The sequence below is a fragment of the Corylus avellana genome, chromosome 3 (genome assembly GCF_965113065.1).
Source record: "Corylus avellana chromosome 3, dhCorAvel1.hap1.2, whole genome shotgun sequence".
Taxonomy (NCBI): Eukaryota; Viridiplantae; Streptophyta; class Magnoliopsida; order Fagales; family Betulaceae; genus Corylus; species Corylus avellana.
Window position 1 is genome coordinate 27,506,178 of NC_142492.1, and position 18,586 is coordinate 27,524,763.

Consider the following 18,586-nt stretch of genomic DNA (forward strand, 5'->3'; position numbering starts at 1 on the left):
CACTCATTAGTTAGTAAATATATGTAGTTATTTGACTTTGTTTCATATGTAGTAATAATTTGCTTGCACTATGCACAATTTGAGTAATAAAATCAATATAAAATTAAAAAGGGATTCAACAAATAAGTTTTGTTTAACAATTTTTCCTAGATACAGTTTGTAATAGTTTAGACAACACTTTACAAAGAGAAAAACAACATTTGTATTAGTTAGATTTTTTGGTACCAAACTTTTAATTAGAATAAAGTAAATAAATTAGACTAAAGTAAATTGATTACTTCCCGTTCGGATTTTAAGTTCAATTTGATTAAATTGTGTGGGTCCAGGTCTAGGGTTTTTGCGGCTTATATATATATTCATCTCTAGAGAACTGCAAAGTTATGAATTCTGCCTTAGAGTTCGTGAGAGGCTGAGCTAAGAGAGGTTTTATGTAAGTGAGCTAGAAAGCGTTTCTCTCTTAGAGTATTTGTCATTGTGAAGTTGTATTCTATAAACAACGGTTGAGAAGACTATAAGAAGGGTCCAATAAAGGAGAATCACGTGAAGAAGATTATGAGTTAGAAGACAAGTTGGAGGCTCGTTGATCTTACAGAGCCAAGGACTTGCAAAGGGTTGTAAGTGTCCTCGTGTCTGTAATCTATGGAATATTTTCTTGTAGTGATTTCTTGGGTTTGGATGTCCCGGAAAGTTTTTACTTTTAGAACGGTTTCTAAAAGATTTCATCTTTGTCACCAAAATATCTATGTTTGCTTAATTTATTGCTTTACATATTTTGGTGATTGATTGCATATTGCTGCATATTTTTAATTCTGCATATATTGGTTGAACACTCAGATTATTCCTAATTGAGTGTGTATTGGAGTCTTATTAGTTTCTCAATTGGTATCAAAACGGGTTCACTCCATAAATGATTAAATTTTTGAGTGTGATCTTAGACTCCTTTTATGATGTTTCAAACTCTTAATATTGTTCCTACTTTTGATGGATCCAATTATGGCTATTGGAAGTCCCGTATGAGTTTTTTCTTAACATTTGTAGACGTTTGGTCTGTCATTGAATCTGGATGGAAAGCTCCACTTAAACCGATAGCCGAAAGGTCTACTTCTGAAAAACAAACTCGTATGGCAAATGACAAAGCTATGAATGCCATATGCTTGGCAATTTCACAAAGTGAATTTTCCAAAATTTCAAATTGTGATTATATAGTGCCAAGGATGCATGGGAGATCCAAGAAACTATATATGAAGGTACACATCTGGTTAAATCTTCAAAACTTCAAATGTTAGTTTCTCAGTTTGGGGGAATTACTATGTTAGAGGATGAGACATTTAATGATTTCTATGGAAAACTTAGTGAAATTCGAAATTTCATGATTAACCTAGGAAATAAAGTATTTGACACTAAGTTAATCAAAAATATTATGAGATCGCTCCCTAAAAGATTAAGAATCAAGGTAACTACTATTGAAGAGAGTAAATATCTTGAAACCATGAGGATAGAAGAATTAGTTGGTTCTCTTCAAACTTATGAGTTTTATTTGCCTCAACCTAAGAAAAACATGGATCTTGCCCTTAGAACTCTTAGGAAAAACTCTGATGAGTTGTCTGATGATGAGAAACTTGCCTTGATAGCTAGAAGATTTTACAAACATGAACATAAATTTCCAAGAGATTTGAAAAACAAAAAGATAATACTCATGAGAGAAATGAAAGAGACTCACGTGGTCCTAAATGTTATGAGTACTCTGACTATGGTCATGTTCGCAAGGATTATGCTAATCTTAAGAATAATAAGTCAAAAGAGCCAAAAGCTTTTAATATTACCTTAAGTGACACCGATGAGGAGGTCCTTGATGAAAATGCAAATTATTTAGCTTTTGGTCTCTTATGATTCTGATGATTCTAAACACTCTGACATGCAGTCTGCTTTTGATAATGAATCTAAAAGGGAGAATGATTTTCAAAATTCCTTCAACAATTTGATGGCAAAATTATCTATGTTGCGAAATGATAACTTGAAAATTGCGAAGGGTGTTAAGGATCTTGAGTTTGAAAGGGATAAATTACTGAAATCTTTGAGTGATTCACATGTTGTTTGCAATATTCTTAAATATGAAAATCATGTGTTAATTGTTAAGAATAAATCCTTACAAAATGATCTGAATGAATCTAGAAATCACTTGAGAAAATTCTCTAGTGAAAAGCTTGATAAAATGTTGCATGTATAGAAGCATGCTAGTGACATATCTAGGTTAGGATTTGATAAAACCGCTAATGTGTCTTCTAACCTGCTTCTACTTCAAAGACCATTTTTGTTAAACCAGTGAAAGTAGAAGAATCTTTAATTGATGAAAATGAAATAGTTGTTTTGACTCCACAAGGCTTAGAGTCTCATATATGTCACCCTAAGCCTAGAGTCATGCATCCTCCTAGGAAATTACTCTCTCAAAGGTTTGTCCCTACCTATCATTATTGTGAAAAAGTTGGTCATATTCAACCTAACTGTTTTGGATTGAAACCTCATGTGCATAGAAGTGAAATTTCTTTTTCTAAGGAAGATTGTGAGAGGATGTTCATGATGATGAAAGAAGTGATATCTAGGTTAGATAAGTTTGACAAGAGTCATAAACCTGGACCTAAGATCACTCAAGTATGGGTTAGGAATGATGATATCATTCACCTATTGAGGGAGAGTGGTAGTGATCTCACCTGAAGATAGGTGAGTCAATAAAATGCCTAAGATTAGTTATCTTGCCTTCTATTGTATGTCCTAGAGCAGGTTGTTTGGTGTTGATGAAGTTGCTCAAGCTCCTCATGCCCCACATCCTCATCTCATTTCCTCTCTCTGCTGCATTCCTTCTTCTAAATCATCTATCATACTTTGCAAAGCCGAACTGTCCAATGTCAAAGCCGTTTCATTCAAGCTTTTCGAAACATCTTGATCGGCAACATTGGCCTCTGCAGCAACTCGTCATCGTCTTCTTTTTCTTTGAACGCGGCACTCCTCCCGGGAATTTCTCTCTCTTTCACTCCTTTTTCTACGTTTAGAGTCCTTCCTGGGAGTGGGAAAATCCTATACGACATTCACTTTCTTTTGCTCTTCTTTCATTCTCCTCATTTTCACCACAAAAACGCATTTTCTTGTTGGCGGAGGGATAATATAGTGTGAATTTTGCTATAAGTTTATAACCATTTAACTTGAAAACAATGGTTGAGATTTGAACAAATCTACTTGGTTCTTAAAAAGTTCTAGAGGATCCTGATTCCTAATACATCTATCTACCAACAGAAAACCTAGTTTAAGGAATGAACCCAAATTTACTATGAACAAATTCTGGTGGAAATCTGAAAAGTAAATAAATAAATGTTACCAGGCACACATACTCAAACAAGAGAGAGCATCAGTAAGGAAAAAAAAAATAATAGTAAAGGGAGAAAAAAGTCAAAAATAGGTTGCTTGCAGCAGCCATAAACGCCGAGTGTATATATCAAAGAACTGATTATTGTATTGAAAGCATATTTTCACAAAAAAAAAATTGCATAAACAAGAATCATTTGCAAAGTGAGCACATTTCCAATTTATACAAATGTCATTTACATTCAATTCAGAAGAACAAATGCTAAAGGAGATTACAATTTAGGAAAAGAAGAAAAAGGGAGGGAGGGGATTGAATAAATAACTCAAATCATGTTGAAATTCATTCACGTGGAGAAAGAAAAGTCAGCTAGCAATTATCTAAATGCGCCCTGGTTTCCATTGATGCTAACAGATGCTCAGAAAGAGGTCGAATGGACATATATGATGCAGCAGAACTAACCATCGAATCTGCATAAAAGAATGAACAAATATAACGGCGAAGAAAAGCTTTGCAGATTTTGAGACCTTTTAACTGCTGCATTATGTCTCTAACTCTGGAAGAAACTGCAGGATGTGCGCGAACTTCATACCGTTATCTTTTGCACAAGGCTTTCAATCAGAGTTGGAATCATAGAAGTCGCTTGGGCATGGGGTCATGACCTCTGATTCAAGCAATTGGAGCACCCTGTGCATTGTGGGTCGATCCTCTGGACTTGAAGAAACGCACTGGATAGCGACTGAGAGCAATGCATCAAGGCTTTCTGCCTGCACCCCCTCACACTGTGGATCAACAATTTCTCTTTGCCTATTCTCAGTCACCAGAAAATTTAACTGCGTAAAACGAAATAGTGGGTCAGAAGAGCTGCTTGACAAGAAAAATTGTAGCAATCATGTGAGTAGATATGCGGTCGTGAATGCATACAATCCTGCATGGAAAGCTCCATGCCAAGAATGGGATTCATTGCTATCAACCCAGTGAAATTAAATATATATTAAAAAAAAATAGCCATCCTAAGAAACGATGACACAAATCGAATATCACTCCCATCAATTCTTTTTGCAGAACAAGAGACTGGAAGTCAGATTTTCAGACACCTTTTCTTCAACATTTTGTACGATTTCTTATCAAATAAACTGAAACAATGTAATCCATAGTAGCCACACTAGCCTTCTTGTTACCATAACTGGCATAGGATCGAAAAAAAAAAATGCTTTGAAATGGAATTGATTTTCCAGTTTGCTTGGTGCTTTATGCCTGTAGTGCATATAATTCAGGAACAACTTCATAATTATGCAAGAGTTGAATCTCACAAAGGACTGATCCAGAATGTTTTCTGATGATGGTTAAGTTTTCCAAACACAGGATTTCTGCAAGGGATAGTACAATTCTAATACCACAATGGAGGCTGTAGAGTTATCTATTCATAAGCTAAAAAGGAGTTTATCTTACTTGTAACAATAAAATGCAATTGATGAAGTAGCCTGTTTCAGCACCTATTAAATAACTGTGATAACTTTCCGGTGTTCCACCCTCCCTCTCTTACAGATATTATTCTAATTCTCTGGTCTACACAATAATGTGCCAGTCTTCAATTTGATTTTTATTTCAAATGAGTAATATTAAACTCGTATCCGGTTTCTCCATTCCAGGTAGCCTCTCTTCCTCCATTTCTTGAATGGAAATGCAAGTAGTGATTAGGACCATTTTCAGGAAAAAGTAATGATCACTATATCCAACCAAAATTATTTCCGTTTCTTTTAATATAAATTTCAATCTCCAGGGAGAATCTCCATAAAAGCATGCATTAGGCTTTTCTTCTTCTTTCGCTTTTTATTGTTGATTCTATAGGTGGAATTTGGATATTACATCAATATCAAGTAGTTCCATAAAATAAATTTCAGCACAGCAATAACTATTACTAGTCAAAATCAAATCTATAACCAAAGACAATTCAGTTCGCAAAGCATTATCACAATGTTCATTTATGTGACGAGTTTAGCTTTCATGTTCGACCTAGCTTCGTATCTGATAAAAATTCAGCATGATTAAAACACTTGTGGTGGTGGAAAGACTGAATATACTAAATTTAGCATTGCTTAAAGAGAGTATTCTCAGAAGAGATTTTCAAAGACTTAATATATTGTGTAGGCAACGATCCACATGCAGGCACCATTACATAAGAAGCGTTTTGCCCATGCCAAACCCAAGTAGTTCATAAGGATTTGTTCAGTAGATTTAGGTTACTGATCATAATTCAAAACAATTTTATGAAGACAATGATGGAGTTTTCCTTGAAAGCCATTTATTAAGAAATTTTGATTTCAATTGAAAAGGAGTGTTCCTCATGCTCTCACAGACCAATAACTGCAAGGCTGGGCAAGCTATAACTTAAATTGCAGAGAATGTTTTATCATGCCTGGGCAGACCAAAACCTGCAACCTGGACAAAGAAGAAGTGCAGGAGGCTCCCTACACGAAATGGAAAAATACACACTTTTGGCTATAGCCAGGGTAAGGTAGGTGTATAGTTGGACACTAACTCCTCTCTCTCTCTCACACACACACACACATATTATGTAACACGGGCATTCTGCTCAGATTCTGGGGCTCCCTCCCTCCCCTCTCCCTCTCCCTCCCTCTCTCTCCCTCTCTCTCTCTCTCTCTCTCACACACACACACACACACATATTATGTAACACGGGCATTCTACTCAGATTCTGGGGCTCCCTCCCTCCCTCCCTCCCTCTCGCTGTCACACACACACACACACATTATGTAACACGGGCATTCTACTCAGATTCTGGGGCTTACCAGGAGATGACATAATATACACGGGAGAACAATTAAAATTAACAATGCGGTACTCTCTCTCTCTCTCTCTCTCTCTCACACACACACACACACATATTATGTAACACGGGCACTCTACTCAAATTCTGGGGCTTACCAGGAGATGACATAATATACACGGGAGAACAATTAAAATTAACAATACGGTAGGTGTATCGTTGGACACTAACTTCCTCTCTCTCTCTCTCTCTCTCTCTCTCACACACACACACACACATTATGTAACACGGGCAATCTACTCAGATTCTGGGGCTTACCAGGAGATGACATAATATACACGGGAGAACAATTAAAATTAACAATGCCAAATAAATGTAACTTACAGGAGACATAAAAACATGCAACATAGTAGCACATGACACACTTCCATTTCCTAATGCTTTAAACTAGTTTAGTGGATGTAGATGCTCTTACTATCATCACAAAATAGCTTAATGTCAAATCTTGTAGAGAAAAAGTTAATTCTAATGATTGGTTTAAAAAGAAGAGCATTTTGACCGCAAGCGCAGGTGTAGGAAAGAGACATACCCAGCCAACAATGTTCAGGCCTTTCTCAATAAATGACGCATCTGTTGGTCGCTTTCCACTCAATACTTCAAGCACCAGGACCCCAAAACTATAGACATCAGTCTTTTCAGTTGCTCTACCACTTTGCATGTATTCTGCAGTGGAGCCACACACGGAATTAAAGTTGGATCATTGCGGAATTGGTAAGTAAAAACAACATATGATTCATATTACATCTTTAGAAAGGAGAACAGGCAAGCATATGCATGCCAAGAACTTCTCCTTCCTTGGATCATAAAGTAAACACCAAGAAATAAAACTTATTTCGGGCAACTGATTTGGATGTGTTATGCTAGGAGTAGCATGTCAAATTATACTTAGGGCATTGTACTGGACATCAACAGAAAAAATATTTTTTAAAACGTAGTATATGGGGTACCCAGTTTATGGAAGTCAGGTCTGAATCAGTAGCAAATTATTATTAGTAAAATCTTCCACAAATTATGACGTAGGATCTCCCGCAATGGGGAGACCTTAGGCTAGCACCCCTCCTAAGTGCAATGGAGGTCACTAGTCTAGGCCATGGTCCGACTTGATCGACCATTGACCCCGCCCAGGTAAGTTTTTTTTAGTAAAAACTGTCTTAAATCTTCCAGTCAGTTCTTTTTATATTATAAAATATAACTGTCTTAAATCTTCACTTTTTGCTTCAAACAAATTCTCTATTATTGGAAAAAAGAAAAGGAAAAATGAATCAGTGAAGTCGATATCGACGCCCATTTAATGAATTATATCATAACATGAAATTTTTGGTAGCATGTGACAGTTTGACATAGGTCAACATCAAACAATTCAAACCAATGATCTTCTGAACTGGCTTGAGTCAACAGCATATTTTCCACGGGGTCAAATCTATAAAAAGCCATTAAATCAACAATCATTAAATTGAAGTTCAAGTTGTAATTGCACTTGACATTGCATACCAGGTGCCAGATAGCCAAACGTTCCAGCAACGATGGTTGTTATGTGAGATTCTTCATCCTCCAATAGTTTTGCAAGTCCAAAGTCAGATACTCTAGCCTCGAGATTGCCATCAAGCAAAATATTGCTCGACTTTATATCTCTATGTATGATCCTAGGTGAACAATCATGATGCAGGTAGGCCAGTCCCTTTGCGGCTCCCAGAATGATATTCAAGCGTGCATCCCAGTCTAGCTGCTCAGATCTTTCTGTACAATGCATATGTGAGACATTACTTTTGCAGGCTAAGGTAAGGGGCTTAGTTTTATGCAAAATATCAATATACTATTTTGTGCAGAACAAGAAGCATCAGAAAGAAAGCTGAGCATCACAAGTAAATCAAGGAACAATACAATATCAATATTATGTCTTCCATGAATTTCACGCTAGAGGTACATTTGAAAAAAGCCTCCATGCCACCTTCATTTCTCTTATTCCAAAGAAACCAGGGGCCGATGAACTCAAGGAGTTTCAGCCTATTACCTTAGTGGGTGGAGTGTACAAAATTGTTGCCAAAGTTCTAGCTAATAGGTTGAAAATGGTAGTGGAAAACATCATTTCTAAACCTCATAATGCTTTCATCAAGGGTAGGCAGATCCTAGACTCGGTTCTTATTGCCAATGAATGCCTTGATAGTGGGCATAGATTTGACGAACCAGGTGTGCGGTGCAAGCTGTATATTGAAAAGGCTTATGACCATGTCAATTAGGACAATTGACTTCCTTTTGTATATGTTGAGTAGATGTGGTTTCGGGAAAGAAGGTGTAAATGGATGGCATACTGTATCTCCTCGGTGCTCTTTTCAATCTTGGTGAATGGCACTCCATCCATTGTCTCCCTTTTTGTTTGTTATTGTTAGGCATTAAGTAAAATGATTTCTGCTTTGGTGGATGGGGATTTTTTATCAGGCTTCGTGGTGGGGTCAAGAAGCGGTGGTGCTATCAACATTTATCACCTTTTGTTTGCAGATGACACAACTTGATATTTAGCAAGGCAAATCCAGATCATCTTCGCAATTTGCATTGTTTGTTTTCATGCTTTGAAGCGGTTTTTGGTTTGAGGATTAATCTTACTAAATCAGAGTTAGTCCCGGTTGGCAATGTAATGAATATCGAAGGTTTGGCTAGTATTTGGGCTGCAAGGCCTCTTCTATGCCCATGAAGTAACTAGGTCTTCCCTTGGGAGCTTCATTGAAAGCTAAATTTCAAATTTATTTGGGATGCCATTATTGAGAAGGTAGAAAGCTGTTTAGCTGGATGGAAGAAGATGCATTTTTTTTTTTTTTGGGGCAAATTGGTTGAAATCAGTATTGGGAAAGATTGTATAAGTTCTCACAATGCGGTTTAGAAATTTTGGATACTGTCTTGGTGGCGAATGAATGTTTGCATTGTCGGATTCGATCCGGGGAACCGGGAGTATTGTGTAAATTGGATTTGGAGGAGGAAAAGCAACCATTGACATGGGTGCATAAATAATCCTACATCACTAGAGAGATTTAGGCTTTTCATATATTCATTGTTTTCTAATTTGATAAGTTAGGCTTTAGGCACTAAATTCCCATATCAATATGCACTTTCTGGGTGATAGTATGGTAGGAAATTGAGAAGGATACCCTGCATACAAGCATTGAGCCTAAACAGCCACATGTCCATGATGTCATGCACAAGCAATAATGTTATGATATAGGTTAACCTATTCCATTTGTAAGAATACAGAAACAAACAAAATTAAAATTAGAGAAAAGAAAAGATCGTACCATGAAGAGCTTCATCAAGGCTACCACCAGGAAGGAAATCATAAATTAACAATTTTGATGTAGGAGACTTGCAATAACCTCGCAAATTCACTAGGTATCGGTGTTTTATGCTTCCAAGAATTTCTAGCTCTCTCTCAAAAAAACGATCAAAGCCCTCATTCATTTTTACAATTCTTTTCAAAGCAAATATATTGCCATCATCCATTGCAAGCTTGTACACTGTTCCAAAGCCACCACAACCTATTATGTGCTCCTCATTCAAAGTCTCCAATTTCTTTATGATGTCCTTCGAAGAGTATGGCAAATCTCCATGAAACATTACAATTGATGCACCTGACATATATAATACTTCGTATTTAGGGATATCGAATTCTAGGAACTCTTGTAGGCGTGGACGCAAATGAAGAAAAACTCAAACAGATACTTAATAACAAAGATATTAGTTAAGAAAAAATACCTCCACTGACATCCATTGCAATAGTTTTACCGTCATTTTTACCAAACTTCTTGTATAGAAAGCAACCCCAAAAACACATAAGTGCAACCAGAAGTAACGCACCCACTGTTGCTGATGCACTAATAAGCAGCCGCCCAGAGTACTTCTTTCTTGCCGCCTGATTTTGGGCTACAAAAAGTGAAATGTTAGATAGTATAAGTCATCAGAATCCAGTGTTGAATATAATGATATCAAAGCACGAATCCATTAACTAAAATTATTGAGTTCCATCAGGACTTTACCAACTCTTTAGATCAGTATGAGAACCATACAATAGTACAATCCTCACTGTCTAATAAATGGAAGCTTAATGCTCCATGATCCAAAAATTCCACCTATCTCCAGTGAAATAAAACAATGAAGCTCCTATGTGTAATTATTTACCTGAGGTTGGTGACTGGGGATTTGTTCCAGGTCCTGCACCATCATCCTTGCATGCCGTGTTGATTTGCTTACCACACAAACCACGATTGCCAACAAAGCTGCATGAAATTTGTTTAAAAAAATTAACCGTATAAGTACCCTAATGGTTTGGCTTTCTGGGTAAATTAGTGCATTGTTCAGCTTAATACAACTGGTCACTGGTCAGTGACTGTGGCAGGCTACGGATCATAAACAAAGTTTTGTCATGAGTAGAGTAGCAATGAAATCTGTTTCCTTCCCTTTCATCAACAATATTCTGTAATATTTCATTAATAATACTTGTCTCTTACCAGCAAACAAAATGATTAAAAGAAAATAAACTTAGCATAGAGAACACCCTAGAATCTCTCATGAATTATTAACCAAGAGCTGCTTGATGATAAAATACACATCATAAACATAACATAACAGATCAGGGCAAGCTGCACTTACGAGCTTTCTGTAAAGTTGATTAGCACACCATCAGAGGGTATTGGCCCCATCAGAAAATTGGTTGACACATTGCTTCAAAATGTCCAAAAAGGCAACAAGAAAATCATTAGTCTTGATTTTACATATTCACATGCCATTTTTTTTTTATTAAAAAAAAAATAAACAAGACACCAATATAACCAGAGGAGCCACTCACAAATTAACAAGCTTATCCAACTTCCCAAGTGATCGAGGGATATATCCACTCAAAGAGTTACTTGAAATATCCCTGTAATAGCAGAAGACAAAAATCATCTGTCTAAGTCAGGCTTATAACATCTGAAATTAATATTAGGTAGGTATAATTTACTTCAACAATAGCGACCATTGCTTTCACATTTTTCAACTCAGACAACATATTGTGATACTTTCAACTCTCTACACCGTATTGACTCAGGCTCATTTCATCTGTAATTAATATTTTATAGGCATAATTTGGTTAAACTTTTCCTTGATAAGTATTACTTCATTAATTTAATAATAACAGGGCACACCAGAAGCACACACTGTATACAAATATAAAGAATCCAAGAATTCTAAAAAAAAAGGATTGTTACAATCTAGAGACACTAAATGAAAAAGGCAATATAAAAAATAGATGCTTCAATCCGACTAAAAGAAGTTCAATCCTTCAAAAGGCCAAAAATTTATTTCAAGTCGTAATGTCCACATTAGACATAGTGGCATTAAGTTCCATACGTAATTTCTGTACCGACTTAGTCTACATCCCCAGCAAGAGAGTAGATCGGCCACCATCCTTGGCATTACTCATTTAAAAACACATCACATGAATGTTTGTGACCAAATTTGATTTGGAACTAAGCAATGAAGCAATAAATGGTCCACTTTTTGTTTTACTGCTTTTCTTACACATAGAACACCGAATTTACTAAAAACGATCTCCCTTTTTATCAGATTACCAATTGTTAGAATCTTCCCCAAAGCTGTCGTCCATACAAAAAAAGCAACCTTCAAGGTGCCTTGCAATATTAATGTTTATTGCTTTAACATTTTGCAACTTATAAGATACCCTTATGTTTCGGGTGCATTGCCTTGCAAATTTTGTATAAGTTCATTAAAAATAAAATACAATAAACTCAGACTAGAATTTCAAGTCTGAAAGTCACTAAAAAGTGATTCAATGGATTATGACACATTTTCATTTAAAAGAGATGGAGGCCCTTACTAGAATCAAGAAAGGGGATACTAATCAGGTTTGAACAATTTATTGGAAGTAAGGCTTATTTCAGCAGCAATGAGCAAATTTTTTCCCTGTTCTTATTGTTTTAAACTTTTCAGAAATTTTTGAGCATCTTGGTTGTGTTGTTCTTAGTTTAATTAACAATTCATCAGAAGAAATGTAGGTATGATAGCATCCAGAACTTTGCAAAGTCTAACTGCCACTAAGCTTTTGTAAGTTGTGTATTGTTTTCCTATGAGAGGGAATCATATTACAACAATACTCTCCAATAATTTAAACGAGCAGTCAAACAAAAGCACACATATCAGATTCCTTGTTTTTGCAGGACATAAAAGCAGACACAGCATTACTATCAATGGAAGTATGAGTTTCTGCGCAAATATACATGTTGCTTTGAATATGTTCAAATTAAAGCAATAATCAACATGAGAAAAGATAGCGTACAAATTTTCAAGCTCTGATAGATTTCCCAATTCGCCGGGAATAGATCCACTCAAGTAATTACCCTGCAAGTAACTGTAGAAGACAGATCAGCATTTCCTCTCAATAATAAACAGACACGATTACCCAGTTATCAGATAAAACATAATGATGTAACCACTTGACATGTAATTTAGGTCACCAACTCAATATGCAACTCTAAAATACAACTTGATCATGTTTTACTCACTCAAAGTAAACTAACATGCGCCATGTGCCCCAACAGAAAGCTTTAATAGGAAGTGCAAGCTAGCATTGTTTGCTATTAACTATTTAATTAGCCAAAAGCAAACTGCCTTGGGTTTAGGCCAATCTTGGTCCTGTGTTCTGAATTATGGAGGACTGATCAGACATGGTTATCAACGGTGTCCAAGGGCAATGCTTTAGAAGCAATGGAAAGAAATAGCAAGATCTTCTCCTCAGTATAATTTTTTTTATGAATGTCTTCCCCTCAGTATAATTTTATTTTATTTTATAAGTAATAGAAAGTTTGATAAAAAGGCGTAAGGCGCGCCCCTACGTACACAGTCAGCGTACAATAAGAACACCTTACAAGAATGAGCAAAAGAAAGACCCAAACAACCCAACACTAGATTGAACCCACCCAAAAGCCCAAAGAACCTAAAATCTGAAACCAACAGAACACTTACCGCTAAAAAACATGAACCTTGTCTTCTCCTCAGTATAATTAATCAATGCGATGTGACAAAACTCAATATATAGATTTTCTTTCCATGTGATCAACTTTTTAAGGGGCTTATTCCCAAGACCGTAATCAAGTATTTGTATTCATAAACTTTAATGCATCTGAAATAAACTTTAATCCATAAACTATGAAAACATTATCGATATAAGGCAAAGATGCAGCCATTTACTTTCTTGAGGCTTGAGGACATGAAGGTCCACACAAAATACTTCATTGTCATCAGCAAATATACAAGACCAAGTAAACCAATTAATCATCAAGTCACCTTGCTAACCAAGATTAACAAACTACAAATTACAATACACAGCACATCTGTCTGTATGCCAAAGATGTTGGATAAAAGTCAAGGACAGGCCAAAACCCGTCAAAATTCACTATATTTTTCACCATTCCCTTAAGTATTTATTTTAGAAATAAACACTCCTTCAACTGCGAAACAACATACTGTTTTCCTTAATTAATAAAAAGCAATTTTTATACTGATAGAAGAAAGAGTACAAAGGGGAAGAAGAAGAAGAATCACTTTAAAAGGAAGAGCTCATCAATATGACGAAAGTCAGAAAGGCTAAAGCACCCAAGATGGACAAGTGTCCAACCGAAGTTCTAGCTCTTCCATTGCCATGGGAATAGGCCTCACTAAAATCAGATTTAGTAATGATTTTATATAAGTTATCTAATATGAATTGTCTCTTCAAGGAGGGCATCCTTACCGTTACCTCTTCTTGATCAGCCTGGGGCTGATAAATTCTGCCTAAGGCATCCAGAAGGTTACTTTTCTATATTCATGCTATAGACATAAGCAAATGTTTGTTGTAAGAGAAACATCAGTGGTACTTACATTCCCTGCAAATCCGTGCAATTTCCCAATTCTGAAGGAATTGCCCCATAGAAGTTGTTGTTATGAAGAGCTCTACAAGATGATACATCATAATAGCATCAGCTGCTGCATCACACATCTTAATATAGCAAAAATGCAGTAACTAGAAAGAGGGAAAAAAAAAAAAAAAAAAGGCTTGAAAATACATACAAAATCTTCAAGTGTTCTATTTTCCCAAGATCAGGTGATAGAGATCCACTGAGTTTGTGATAAGGAATACGTCTGCAAAATCATAAAGAACAAAACACATTTAGGATCATAGATTCAAAGACAATACATTTCATTTCTTACACAGTTGCTAAACTGTGTCCTATCAAGTGTCCATTTCCAAATTTTCCATCGCATGCATCATACTTTATCACGCATTACATGATCCAATAAATTTCATGGAAGAGAAAGCAAAAGGAAAAATTGATTCGAAAGAGAATTGGATATCTGTTACTTTTTTTTATATAAGTAATCGAAATTCAATAAAAACCAAAGGGCGGACCCAAGTATATAGGATGTATACAAGAGAAACACCTAACCAGAAAAAGAAAAAAGAACAAAAAATTTATAAAAAACTAGAAATATGAAAACAATCATAGGCAGCCATCGAATGGAAAATGGGTGTATTTGAGAAGAAGGCCTTTTTAAAAAAAATAAATAATAAGTAATTTACATATATCATTATAAGCGTTAAGGTACTCCTAAGTGCACAAGAAGTACACAAAAGGAAACACCTAGCTAAAAGGAGCAAAAAGAACAAGAGAATCACTATAACTAATCATCAAAAGAGATACAAAGAGAGAAGGCGTTTGATTCCGCCACCATCTCGTTGTATCTTCAAAGCTTCAATCATTTCTTTCTTTCCAAATACACCACATCAAGCAGAGCAGAATCATCTTCCAAACAGCTTCACTTTAAGGTCCAACAACCAATCTCCGCCTTTATCTCACAAGTCACAAGCATTACACCATAACCACTTCCCCAAAAGAAGGGGAAACAAGCTTCTTCATCTAAAGGAAGAATGAAGTATCCTATGCTTGATCCTCCATTAAAAAAAAAAAAATTGTTTAAACTCTTTAAGGTAATGAAGCCAATATAGGATGACTTTATTGACATCCAAGGTTTGAAAGAATTAAATACACCATCCTTGGATGACTTACCATGAGAGAAATACATTTGGATGACATCCAAGTCCTAACATAGAAAAAACCAACCTTGGATGATCTAGTCAATCTCAAAAAAGTGTTCAAAGAAAGATGATATTTAGCTAAGCTTATGAACAAATAGGCTCTCTCTCTCTTTGCCCATAGTAAGAAAGAGAATATAAGATCGTGATAGAAGAATAGTTTACTTGAAAAACACATTTGAACTACAAACCCCACCTCCACAACTCATTAACTGCTTCCTCTTTAGTGGACCCATAAACAGCATAATAACATATCTTTCCATTGTCGATTACTTATGATGATTTTCTTTTTCGCTTTTCTTCTCGTTAGGTGTTTCCGTTGTATACTCCCAGTGTACTTTGGGGCGCCTATACGCTTTTAATAAAGCTTCTTATTACTTATCAAAAAAAAACATATCTTTTTCATGGAAACGCCACCATGAACCTCAGAATCCACAGAACCATGCCATCAACCTTTCCCTTGCCCTATCATTCAACAACTCTTGTTTACTCACCAACCCCATACCACCTTAATTTAAGGCATAGGAGTCATGAATTCTAAACCATACACCATACACATTTTTGGAACATAAGACAATTGAACATTACTTCAGATCTTGCAGTTGTAGACCCCAAGTAAGGTAGTTATAATTCCACAAACTGTCCTGTGATAGAATAGTGCTTGTCTAGGAGAATTTTCTTTCATAATTCAGTATGACCATTTAAATTGTGGATGATGTGGTAAAATCCATATGTTTAAATTCTGTCAGTATATTTCAAGTTCTTTGGAGTTTTTATTCAAATTTGATGGGATGGGAAATTTAGATATCCAATTTTCAAAACAACTTATGTGTAGCCCAATACGGGCTGTCAGATACATGTCATAAAGAACAAAGGTCCCACCGCAGCATTATATGGCAATTGGGCAGTTTAGTATTAATGAAATTAAGAATCACATTTACATACAGATTTGAGCAAAGGGATATTAATGATTTTCTAACTCATTTGATTAAAAGAAGAAGCTACTTTGCATTCAAGAGTTTTGACATAATTCTAAGAAAGAATCTCAAGTTCTCATGATCATCAAGGGCAAAATCTAAAGAGGTTATGTTTAGAATTTATTAGGCATGCATTCACAGTTATTGCTTCGCACCCAAAAGACAAAGAAAGATGTTAAGCAAAGCACAGATACTTTGGGCTAATTATAAGTAAGTAGCTTCAGAAGTATACAATCATGAATTATGCGTCAAAAAAAACACAATATAGAAGGCATATTTAGAGGTTACTCTGAGAACTCACAAGTATATTACTCTTTTGGTTTTTGAATCACATGTCACTCCCCTCCATTTACATGGGTCGGGATCTTCTGGTCTCCATTGATCAAGGAATCCATCTGAACCAACAACTGCTGTTCTGAAGCTTAGAAGTGCCTCACCTACAAATCATAGAGAAGGCTTAACACATTACAAATAAGAGAGAGAAAAGAGCATATCCATCTTTTGCTTGAAACATAGACTAAGCAAACAAGGTGGGGTGCTCGACCTAGTTAAGTGAATACAACTGCCCAATATTTATTGTTGTCTAGATCAAATCATACTGGAGAATTTAAAATATATGAATATCACATATGTATACAAATGTATGTCTGGTGTTGTCAAAAACAACTACCATGGATGAGCTGTAATTTCTAGGAACTCCTATGTGAAACTAGTTGAATGGTTACTTATAACCAAACTCAACCAGCACCACATACAAGAAAAATCTTAAGAGAACCCTTCCCAGTACAGGTACCAAGTTTTGGTTCAATGTATATAGAGATGATAATAAATAAATCATCAGCACTTTACTAATTTGAGATATCAAGATTAATTGGGAAGTTAAAATAAAAATCTATGAAAAAGAACTACAAATACAGAAACACCATACCATCAGGACTGATAGCTCTACTTTTGCTCGTTAGCATATAAATCGGTAGAATGCAAAGAAGCCACAACCGTTGCCATTCCATCAGACAGATGCCCATAGTGGCACTGACCGAGCATAATACGGCTACTACAAATCATCTGACACACCAAACTCCAGAATGCCTCCCGTAAACATATAGTTATCTGAGTGATGAAAACATCTAGAAGCTGCAAAAGAAATATAAGAATTACCTGCGCCAAAAAAAAAAAAAAAAAAAAAAAAAAAGAAGCAAATTTTAGCTACAACAGCAAGAAGGAAACCCATCACGAGAAGGTAACTAGAATATCCTCGAAACCAATATTTTCAATCTTGATGCAGTTGATAAAGTATCCAATGACTGATCTTCCATTAATAAAAAATAAAAATAATAAAATAATTTTTTTTTAAAAAAAGGACAACAAATACTCGTTCAGAATGATAAAGACACCATAACAGCCGGCAACACAATCAGACACCAAAATTAGAGCACTCAAAAGCTCCCAAAAGATGCAATGAACAAGAAGAAACAAAACCCACCTACAGCCAGAATAGAGCATTGTAAACAACAGTAAGACTTCCAAAACTTACAATTTGAGGAAATTACACTAATAACTACATGAAATAGAACTAACAACAGCAGTTTCAGCTTCAATTATAAACAAATTTACCATAAACATGACTCTACAACAAGTACAATTTGGGAGCCAAAATCACTTATTCGGACCAAATTGCCCTCATAAACTTTACTTAATCACGCAAAAACGCACAGCTTAAGCTTGTATTAGCAAGAAGGAAAATTCAGCACTCAGTAAGCAAAAACTAAATCAAAACACCGACAACAAACCCCAACTTCAAAAATTCACAAAAATAAACCCAACAACAACAACAACAAAAAACGAGAGGGTAGTTGTAAAGAGTGCAAATTTGGTGAAATCGAGCCAAAATGTAAAGAGAAAATTGAAGGATCAAAACGCACCGTGGATTCGATCTGAGATGGAGAGAGAGAAATGCAGGTTTTGGGTGTCAAAAAAGGGATAACAACAAAAACCTCCCCACCCTCCTTAGTGTCAAGTATCTGAGATTTGTGTGATTTCTGAGAGAGAGAGAGAGAGAGAGAGAGAAGAGAGAGAGTGAGTGTGAGTGTGTCCGGGTGTGTGTGGAATAGATGCTTGGGAATAAAAGAGTGGGGGGGTGGGGGGGGGCATCAGCACAGCCAATGAGAACAGAGGGCTTTGACACGTGCGACTGCGGTCCCTTGCGTACGTGCGACCGACGCTCCCTTCTTTCTAGAACTAGGACCGTGCCAGCTTTGCACCACCGCCTCTACTACAACACAACAGGCCTC

General features: G+C 36.0%; 1 protein-coding gene and 1 pseudogene across 3 annotated transcripts; both read right to left on the reverse strand.

Moving 5' to 3' along the window:
- Positions 1–3,553: 3,553 nt before the first annotated feature.
- Positions 3,554–18,386, reverse strand: FEI1 (Leucine-rich repeat protein kinase family protein). Of its 3 annotated transcripts, XM_059585581.2 has the most exons (15): positions 18,218–18,386; positions 17,224–17,453; positions 16,597–16,732; positions 14,295–14,366; positions 14,106–14,177; positions 12,526–12,597; positions 11,038–11,109; positions 10,842–10,913; positions 10,371–10,468; positions 9,948–10,115; positions 9,491–9,823; positions 7,698–7,943; positions 6,736–6,869; positions 3,948–4,188; positions 3,554–3,825 (listed from the first exon to the last, which is right to left on the reverse strand). In XM_059585581.2, the coding sequence occupies exons 2-14, from the start codon at positions 17,318–17,320 to the stop codon at positions 3,970–3,972; spliced, it is 1,791 nt and encodes a 596-aa protein (XP_059441564.1). In that variant the 5' UTR covers positions 17,321–17,453; positions 18,218–18,386; the 3' UTR covers positions 3,554–3,825; positions 3,948–3,969. The 3 variants fall into 3 exon arrangements, with proteins under 3 accessions (XP_059441564.1, XP_059441563.1, XP_059441562.1); XM_059585580.2 differs by having other exon boundaries at positions 3,554–4,188; positions 17,224–17,429; XM_059585579.2 differs by having other exon boundaries at positions 3,554–4,188.
- LOC132176744 (U1 spliceosomal RNA) lies at positions 7,189–7,339 on the reverse strand (annotated as a pseudogene).
- Positions 18,387–18,586: the final 200 nt, after the last annotated feature.

Coding starts and splice junctions, on each gene's coding strand:
- FEI1 (XM_059585580.2), bottom strand. CDS start 17,320: ATGGGCATCTGTCTGATGGAATGGCAACGGTTGTGGCTTCTTTGCATT. Junction 14,367..16,596: donor ACCAAAAGAGTAATATACTT/GTGAGTTCTCAG, acceptor ATGATTTTGCAG/ACGTATTCCTTATCACAAAC. Junction 7,944..9,490: donor CCTTGATGAAGCTCTTCATG/GTACGATCTTTT, acceptor TGCATTGTACAG/AAAGATCTGAGCAGCTAGAC.